Here is a 10000-nt window from a genome sequence, read left to right as displayed (position 1 = left end):
AAAGCATTAGTGAATCGCTGCATTCCTGCATTGCTTGACTGATGTATTGCTGCAGCCTCGGGTTTGAGCCTCCTTTGAGGACAGCAAGACGTAAAGACGTAACTATTAAGACTGGATGGGCAGACGAACCAATGAAAGTGATATTGTGTCCCTGCATTACTCTGCTGTGTTCCTGCATTTGTGCACTAGTGCATTGTTGTTTTTCTGCATTACTGCACTGATGTATCACTGCATTCCTCGCTGCATTACTGCACTAGTGCATTGTTGCTTTCCAGCATTGCTGCATAAAGTAAGCATCTGTAACGGACGTTGCATCTGTAATTGCATCTGTAACGGACGTAGGCCAGTAAGAGCTGAGCTTGTGTTAACCTCACTCACCGGGCCGCTATCGCTAGCGGCTGTCAGAGCGAGTCGAGAAGCACCGGTTGCATTTGGTGCCGTGACCCGGATGGGAGTGAGGTTTAGGGGGGTGAGTGTAATGTATGTAGGCCAGTAAGAGCTGTGCGTGTAATCCTCAATCAACTGGCTTCAGTCGCTAGCGGCTGCGGTCTTTAGCGCCCTTGTTAGTGCACGCACCTGCCACGCCGGAGACCCCGGTTCGAATCACCCTTGGAGTGGGTCGAGTAGGACGGGTTACATTTGGTGCCGTGACCCGGGTGTATTACTGTATGTATTACTTCCTGAACTACTATATTATGTGCTGCCACACTATTGCAGCATGATATTACTGTGACCTTGCATTATCTGTTCAGATGTGGTAGGTTTCCAACTTTCATCTGTAAATCTTTCATTCAGCACATCAAGTAATTTCAATGTGGACAGGTGTAGCGAAAAATGGACACAAATCTGGGGTTGTTTGTTTAGGATTGGGTTTGGGAAAAGTGCTTTTACTCAGTACCACATTATGCTAGGTCCCAGCAAAAATAAAAATAAAATCCAGACAACATTTGGACAAATAAATGCGGAATCAAATCAAGTAAAGCAGATTTGCTACACTCACCCACTGCTCTTCCTGGGCAGGGGAAGATCCTTCTGGAAGAGAGAGAGAGAGAGAGAGAGAGAGAGAGAGAGAGAGAGAGAGAGAGAGAGAGAGAGAGAGAGAGAGAGAGAGAGAGAGAGAGAGAGAGAGAGAGAGAGAGAGAGAGAAAGAGAGAAATGATAGACTGAGTGATTATATTACCCAGTGTAAAATGATACCATCAATAACTGGTCAATATCAGTTTGCTTTAGGACATAAACATCTTGATGAAACCAAACTGGAATAATCTTATGCCAGCTGACATTCATTATGACCCATAATGCTCTTCAGATCTCTGAGAGGGAGGACAGCACTTAGGGGAGAACAATCCCAAAACATTAATGGCCAATTACACAAACGAGGTCACTGGAGAGAGAGAGAGAGAGAGAGAGAGAGAGAGAGAGAGAGAGAGAGAGAGAGAGAGAGAGAGAGAGAGAGAGAGAGAGAGAGAGAGAGAGAGAGAGAGAGAGAGAGAGAGAGAGAGAATACATGTCATATAGCGGGAAAGAGGCCATGCTGGTGCACGTGATGGTACACTAAGGGCTTCTGTCGGGGGGAAATGACTTCACCCACTGTGACTCACTTTGATGACATCGTGTGTGACAAGGGCTTCCCTGCCAGCATGACTGGCGCCACTGAGCAACTAATGGAGGATTAACTGGACAAATAGTCTGTGGCCGGTGTGTGTGTGTGTATATGTGTGTGGGCTGCGTTCTACACTTTAAAAAATACTTTAATTTTTTCAAATTCATAATAATCAAACAAAACATTTTCATTTTCAAACAAAACGTTACTTTTCTATTTACTGAAAAAATGACGAATGGATGGACAGCCTGATGGATGAATGGATGGATAGAAACACATGCAAATTAACACTGAATTGACACATAATTTTCAGTTAAGAATTTATATCGTCTGAACCTGTATAGTGAGGACAGATAGATAGATTATCTAGACAGACAGAAAGATAGATAGATATAGATCAGTATACAGACAGACAGACAGACAGATAGATAGAAAGAGAGATAGATAGATAGATAGATAGATAGATAGATAGATAGATAGATAGATAGATAGATAGATAGATAGATAGATAGATAGATAGATAGATAGATAGATAGATAGATAGAGAGATAGAGAGATAGCACTGATCACACTCATGTCACACTGAAGGAAGAGTCTCCATTGCTACTTCACAGAATATTAATCCATCCAACCGAAGCAAAGAGTGAGAAAAACATGAGTGAAGAGCCAGAGGAAACAGAAAGATGAATCGAAAGGATGTCGCAGTTGACTAATGAGACAATGAGGGGAAGCAACAGTATTAGAGAGCAGATCAATTCATTACATTAGGAAAAAAAGACTGAACCCTTCAAAAGACTGTGGATGGATGTATTATTTGAAACAGCTTATATTTTTATTTTAGCCAGATTTTTACATTTTTTGAAGGAAATGCTGTGCAAAACTCACAAAGGTGGTTTCGTACTGGCCCAAGGTCCACGTTTTTAATTTTTTATACTTTTTACTTCATTGGAATGGTGCGAACTTTGGTGACTTTTGTGGCTAAATGAAAAAGCTAAATGGTCTTGAACAGAATCAGATAAGATAACACTGATCTGGTCTGTTTTGACTGCTGAGGATCACAATATGAACCCTAAAGGAGGAACACCAGAGGGTTAATACAGGGATTTCAGCAAACCTCTAACCCTATGAGCTAAAAAAACAAAACAAGGAAAACCACTCAAAACCGAGCTCCGATTTCCACTCCGAGACTGTGTGTGACTTTATCTCGTACATAAAATGTCTTTCTGCTTATCGACTGTCTGCACTCCACGGGGAGCAAGAGAGCAGGAAAAAGAAGCTGCTATTTTCTCCACATCAGCACTTCATTTACATTTTCATATTTCCGCTCTCCTCTTTGAACTCGCAACTGTGAGAGGAAAACCGTTCTCTTAATTTATTCGTTAGAACGTCTTTGTTTGGATGTTTAGGTCAAAGGTCAAAGATTTTATGATGCGACAGCATATCCCAACACTGCTGCACTGTCTTACTACACTCAAGTACACTTGTAAGTACATAAATTGGGATGCAGCCACCTTCTCAAGCCTGTGTTTCTACTTTTCTCTCATTCCCAATGGAGTGGCCTTAAGCTGAAACAATATAAGACGCGGAAAGTAGCATATCCACTGCATGCACTTGACATAGTGGCAAAAGACGATATTGACAAACACTGGGCTCATTAAGTCTGTGAACTTCCAGACCGGTGATGAATAACATTCAGCCTACAGCTGAGACTAATGAAACAGACTGGGCTCGACGCCCAGAGGAGAGAAAGCCCCCTCGTTCCAACAGGAGATAAAACGAGGGATGGAAAAGAGGAATGAGGGTAATAACGCAGCCGCCACACTGCAAGACCAGGCTGTCAATCATAGAGCGGCTACAGACAGGCTGAAATTACTCCACAAATATACACCGCTGAGTATTTACTGAATCATCCAGGATTCAATGTTTTAGCAGCCAGAATATAATACAAAAAACATATATTATTACATACAAGATATAAGATGAAATCAATATTTTTTGCTTAATTTTTTTAATAATGATCCATATAGAGCTGGTAAGTCCCGCCCCTTCCGCTAACCCCACTGGACCTCTAGGTTGAAAAATCGTCAATGCAAGTGAATGGGAGAAAATAATTATTTTCTGGTCCCGTTTGAATTTTGCCATGAATGTGAACATATGTTGTCTGTGAATTTTTTATATAACTTTTCGTGTAAAGAATGCTACAATTTAGCAGGTAGAAGTTTGATACTGTTAGACTTTGTGTGAGAGTACTTTGTGGACTACAACTCTTCGCTGCTCTCGACGCGTTTGAAACGTCAACACCACTAGCACACGGACACTAGCTCACGGATCCCGCTAAACATGGCTGTGTCTTTGGTGCACTTCACCGCCTTCTTTCAGGGAGAGGACAAAATCGTTGAGGTTGGCGAAAACCACGGGTAAATCAACTTTATGGGGTGACGTCACATAGGCGACATGTAGTCTTTCTCGTTATGTCTCTTCCACAACTGCTAGCTGAAGAATCATACCATATACTGTCAAACTCGTAACATGAAAAGTTATATAAAAAATTCACAGACAACATATGTTCACATTCATGGCACAATTCAAACGGGACCAGAAAATAATTCTTTTCTCCCATTCACTTGCATTGACGATTTTTCAACCTTAGAGGTCCACTTGGGGTTTTACGGATGGGCGGGACTTACCAGCTCTATAGCTAATTCGATGTAATCCCTCATACTGTACTAGGTTAAGATTACCATAATGCTGTTTTATAGTAATAGAACAATATACTCATAATCATGCGTATACAAGTATGATTTATTTCAGTGAATCAGTTTACACTGTCGATGAATTGATTCAAAACTCTAATGGAACAATTCATCATGATTCAAAAAGTGAGATTTTAGCGTGTTTTGGTAAAAGAAAGTTTGGGGTCAACAATTTTTTTTAAATAAATGAATACTTTAAATCATCATGGATGCTTTTATCACTGTGTCCACAAAAATATTAAGCAGCACAGCTGTTTTTAACATTAACAATAAGAAGAAATGCGTATTGAGCAGCAAATCGTCATATTAGAATGATTTCTGAAGGATCATGTGACGCTGAAGACTGGAGCAATGATGCTGAAAATTCAGCTTTGATCACAGGAATAAATTACATTTTAAAATATATTACAATAGAAAAGGGTTATTAAATAGTATATCACGATATTACCTTTTTTCTGTATTTCTAATGAAATGAATGCAGCCTTGGTGAGCAGAAGAGACCTTATTTATGAAAAAATTACTTTTGAACGATAGTGTAAATTGGTGCATATAAAAAGAACTAATACAATAGTAAAATATTAAAATATAATTATTTTCATTTAGTGACAAAACAGTATGGAATTATGCATGTATTGTTTTAATTACCACATTATACTTTTGAATTTACATAAACATCACAATATATTGAGATATACTGAATATTATCAAAAGGCTGAAAAATTGCTGATTTTTAGCCATATACTCATCACTTTATATACTCTCTATCATATTTATTCTCCAATGCCATAAGCTGTTAACCTGCCATTAACTGCCTAATGGGGCTTAAAAGAGCAGATTGTGCCTGTCCCAGGAAAACCAGACCCTCCCTTATCCAGTGTAGGGCCTCTGATAGCCTGATGGCACGGACTTGAATGTGTGTTGTTGAGAAGAAGTGTGTTTGTGTCTCTGTAAGCATTTCCCGTAAGCCTATGCCTCGGCAAGCATTTATAAGAATCAAAGTGGTACTGTAGCTTGTGAAATCTATGCATCCTGTATGTACACACACACTGATCCATGCAGTATCCTAACTGACTGTGGGTTTTCCATCGCTTTGATGCACCGTCACACAATAAAGCTGCATCCAATCATTAAGCTTCCTTGAATTCCTGAGAGGTCAATTCCCAAGTGGACAGATTTCTGAGAAGTGCTCCCTGAAACAAAGCCTTAAGTTGGTCAAAACTCCCTGGCATCCCTGAAAGCAACCACTAATTTGTGGTCTACATTTAATCACCCATAATGCTTTGCAGGCTAAAAGCCATTCCAACTTCGCATCTCCAGAATCCAGATGGCATTTTGTCAGAAAGCAGAGCTGTAAACCTGTATATGTGTCTCCCGGGGTGTAGATCCTATATATGAAAGTGAGTGAAATTATGTTTTTTTTTGTTTTGTTTTTTATTAATCTTAAAGGGGACTCTTTATATTAATTATATTTTGAACCAAAAACAGATATAATATGGTTTTAACAGCCCTATCCTTCAAACACAACCTCTTTACAAAGCCTGATTTACACTGTTACAGATTTATAAATTTATAGGCTGCTATCTCAAGCCACTCATATCTAAAGTTAATATACATTAGAGGGATCTGCAGAGTGTTTTTGGTGCAACTCAAAGCCAAAAACAACTTAAGATTTATATTTAAGATTGTTTCCTTCATTTTACCTATCATTAGTTCTTATGGTGTTTAGATTCTATTCATATTACCTTACAGTGAAGTGTTCATTGTGGCAAAATTTGCGGAAGAAGCCAATAGACACCACATTCACAGTTTAGTTTCAATACTAACACTTTTTTCTCTAAGGAGGAAGTTTTGAGGTTTGAAAGTTAGAGAATTAATACCGGTTTTAATGATACAATGAACTCTTTTATCACCAAAAAAAATCAAGGAATGTTTTATTCCTCATTGAAATGACTAATTTCATTTTACAAGTAACAAGTATAGACATTTTGCACTGAAATGCATCATAAAAAGTTACATAAATCACTGTCAATGTGAGCAGCTAATACTGATGTCCAGCACTTTAAACTAAAGTATAAACACTGAGTTCTCTTATTTTCCAGTAAAGGAACTGAAAAGTGGTGCCGTTTTTGCGAAATCTCCAGCGGTCTGGGGTGGAGTGCAGCGGCGCACTGAAACCCGGATCAGCTGGAGCTTGAAAATGGCTTGTTTATTTTCAGCAGTGAAAGAGGGGAAGTGAAAGTAATACGCACACTTTTTGTTTTGACTTCATAGAACAGCAGATGGTTTCCGTGCTGTACCAACAATAATACGACAGCTCAAAACCTCTTTTATGCTTTTTTTTCCAGTTATGTTGCTCTGGGCAAGAACCGGAGACATGAAAACAATAACTCCCAAACCACAAAGCAAATATGAACTCCTGTGAGTACGCTGGAACCTAGTGAGTAACTTACAATGAAAACAAATCTAATCCTGTTACGGTTTAGATAGCACTTTACACTTTACATTCTGTTGGGCAAAGAAATCAGTGTTAAGTGTTTAAGTGTTAATAAATCACACTGTGAAAACTAGATTACTAAGAAGATTACTAGATTACTAACTTTTTTTTTAATCAAAGTTCAGGGATCTTTTACGATGAACAAACTTAGCTATCTTTAAGTGCACCAAAAAGTGAACTAAATAAAAGAAAAATAATCTACTTCAATTAGCATTCACACTGTCCCTGGTCTTGAAAAGGGATTCACTTCATTTTATTCCTTGGATATAACTCATATGGACAAAATATATGATACCTTTAAAGAGAAAATTCTGTCTTCATTTACTCACCCTCAAGTCATTCCAAACCTGTTAAGACTTTTGTTCATCTTCAGAACATAAATGAAGATCTTTAATGAAATCTGAGAGATTTCTGTCCCTCCATTGACAGTCTATGCAACTACCACTTAGACGCTTCATACAGAGATCGTAGAATTAGTCCTAATTTTCTGAAGGGACACAATCTCTGTGTATGATGAACAGAAGCCTTTAATTTAGGCTTTAATTCACATTTAAACCTTCATCAACGCACACATCCGACACGGTAAATGGAAGCTCAAGCATGCTTGCTTGACGTGCGAGAACCAATGAGGTTCATTCTCTTGTGACGCAGCACGTTTGAGCTTCCTCAAGAACCAATGAGGTTCATTCTCTTGTGACGCAGCACGTTTGAGCTTCCTCAAGAACCAATGAGGTTCATTCTCTTGTGACGCAGCACGTCTGAGCTTCCTCAAGAACCAATGAGGTTCAGTCTCTTGTGACGCAGCACGTTTGAGCTTCCTCAAGAACCAATGAGGTTCATTCTCTTGTGACGCAGCACGTCTGAGCTTCCTCAAGAACCAATGAGGTTCATTCTCTTGTTACGCAGCACACTTGAGCTTCCTCAAGAACCAATGAGGTTCATTCTCTTGTTACGCAGCACACTTGAGCTTCCTCAAGAACCAATGAGGTTCATTCTCTTGTTACGCAGCACACTTGAGCTTCCTCAAGAACCAATGAGGTTCAGTCTCTTGTGACGCAGCACGTTTGAGCTTCCTCAAGAACCAATGAGGTTCATTCTCTTGTGACGCAGCACGTTTGAGCTTCCTCAAGAACCAATGAGGTTCATTCTCTTGTGACGCAGCACGTTTGAGCTTCCTCAAGAACCAATGAGGTTCATTCTCTTGTGACGCAGCACGTTTGAGCTTCAGCAGGAACCAATGAGGTTCAGTCTCTTGTGACGCAGCACGTTTGAGCTTCCTCAAGAACCAATGAGGTTCAGTCTCTTGTGACGCAGCACGTTTGAGCTTCCTCAAGAACCAATGAGGTTCATTCTCTTGTGACGCAGCACGTTTGAGCTTCCTCAAGAACCAATGAGGTTCATTCTCTTGTGACGCAGCACGTTTGAGCTTCCTCAAGAACCAATGAGGTTCATTCTCTTGTGACGCAGCACGTTTGAGCTTCCTCAAGAACCAATGAGGTTCATTCTCTTGTGACGCAGCACGTTTGAGCTTCCTCAAGAACCAATGAGGTTCATTCTCTTGTGACGCAGCACCTTTGAGCTTCCTCAAAAACCAATGAGGTTCATTCTCTTGTGACGCAGCACGTTTGAGCTTCCTCAAGAACCAATGAGGTTCATTCTCTTGTGACGCAGCACCTTTGAGCTTCCTCAAAAACCAATGAGGTTCATTCTCTTGTGACGCAGCACGTTTGAGCTTCCTCAAGAACCAATGAGGTTCATTCTCTTGTGACGCAGCACGTTTGAGCTTCCTCAAGAACCAATGAGGTTCATTCTCTTGTGACGCAGCACGTTTGAGCTTCCTCAAGAACCAATGAGGTTCACTCTCTTGTGACGCAGCACGTTTGAGCTTCCTCAAGAACCAATGAGGTTCATTCTCTTGTGACGCAGCACGTCTGAGCTTCCTCAAGAACCAATGAGGTTTGTTCTCGTGCTTCAAGCTTGTTCAGTAGAGCTTTTCTTTATATGTTTGCTGATCAATGTTCATACATGAATACAAATTCAATCTGTTCATCATAAGAAGTGATCGTGTCTCTTCAGAAAATTTGACCCGACCATTCAATTCATATGGTTTTATTTTAGCTTATCTTAACTTTTTAAAAGCGTCAAAGTGGTAGTTGCGTAGCTATCAATGGAAGGACAGAAAGCTCTCAGATGTCATTAAAAAAAATCTTTATTTGTGTTCTGATTAACGAAAGTCGTACGGGTTTGGAACGACATGAGGGCGAGTATGATGACAATTTTCGTTTTTGGGTAAACTAACCCTTTAAGGTGTTTTTGTTTGTTTTCTTGTCTTTCGGAGCTTGAAAGATCCAGTCCCCATTCATTGGAATGGCACTGAATAGAAATTTTCAACCGTTTTGCTAACTTCTGCCATTTTGCTAATTTAAGCAAATGAAGACACGACACCAGCCAACCCGATGTCTGCAAACCCCAACGCACTAAATAATTGACAGACAGAGGGAGTTTCAGATTGGTTCCAGTCAAACAGCTGGGATTTCTCAGTCATGACAGGCAGTAGAGATATTGTATATGGGATGTAAAACATAAATGGCTTGCAACAGCTTTAATGTGATCCAGTTTTTTAATAACAAAACATCTCACCTGCATCCTCCGCCGGCGGATGATACCGGAGTCATCCATGGCATCGCTCATCGTGTCTGTCTGACTAAAGCCCTTCACATCCGAGTCCACGTGGTGACAGACGCCTACAGCTGATGTTCAGAAGTTTTCCTCCGTTTGCATTTCCCCCCTCAGGTTGAGAAGATCATGGGCGTTGCAAAGCGATGCGCGAGACACATCAACAACAAACACACAGCTGATGGAAAGTACATCAGTTAACGTTAACTGTTAAAAAATAATCCGGAAATCGTTTTATAATTGATTAAAACGCTCCGATCTGGGGTCAAAGTGCCTGGTTTTTACAGTCAGAAACGAGTAAAATATTCATCTTGAGTGCTCTAGATCTTCACTTTTTCTGTCCGCGCGGGCACGACCGAGGCGCGTCCTTTCGGAGAGATCGAGGTCCTCTTTGGACATCTGGAGCACTAATGGATCACGGTCTGTCCCCCAGAGGACATCGACATCAGATCATATTCGCTGGCTGGCAGCTGG

General features: G+C 40.3%; 1 protein-coding gene across 1 annotated transcript in view; it reads right to left on the bottom strand.

Moving 5' to 3' along the window:
• The window catches only part of mast1a (microtubule associated serine/threonine kinase 1a), a 59815-nt gene extending 50196 nt beyond the window's left edge, over positions 1-9619 (bottom strand). The window contains exons 1-2 of the mRNA XM_081362408.1: positions 9491-9619; positions 1001-1032 (exon numbers count right to left, since the gene is read on the bottom strand). Of these exons, the coding sequence (XP_081218534.1) occupies positions 1001-1032; positions 9491-9541 (83 nt within the window). The 5' untranslated portion in view covers positions 9542-9619. The remainder of the gene's footprint in view (positions 1-1000; positions 1033-9490) is intronic.
• Between the last annotated feature and the right edge of the window lie 381 nt (positions 9620-10000).

This window comes from Scardinius erythrophthalmus, assembly GCF_964197995.2.
Source record: "Scardinius erythrophthalmus genome assembly, chromosome: 3".
In the NCBI taxonomy this organism is placed as follows: domain Eukaryota; kingdom Metazoa; phylum Chordata; class Actinopteri; order Cypriniformes; family Leuciscidae; genus Scardinius; species Scardinius erythrophthalmus.
Note: the sequence above shows the minus strand (reverse complement) of the source record. Positions and strands in the feature narration are given on the sequence as shown.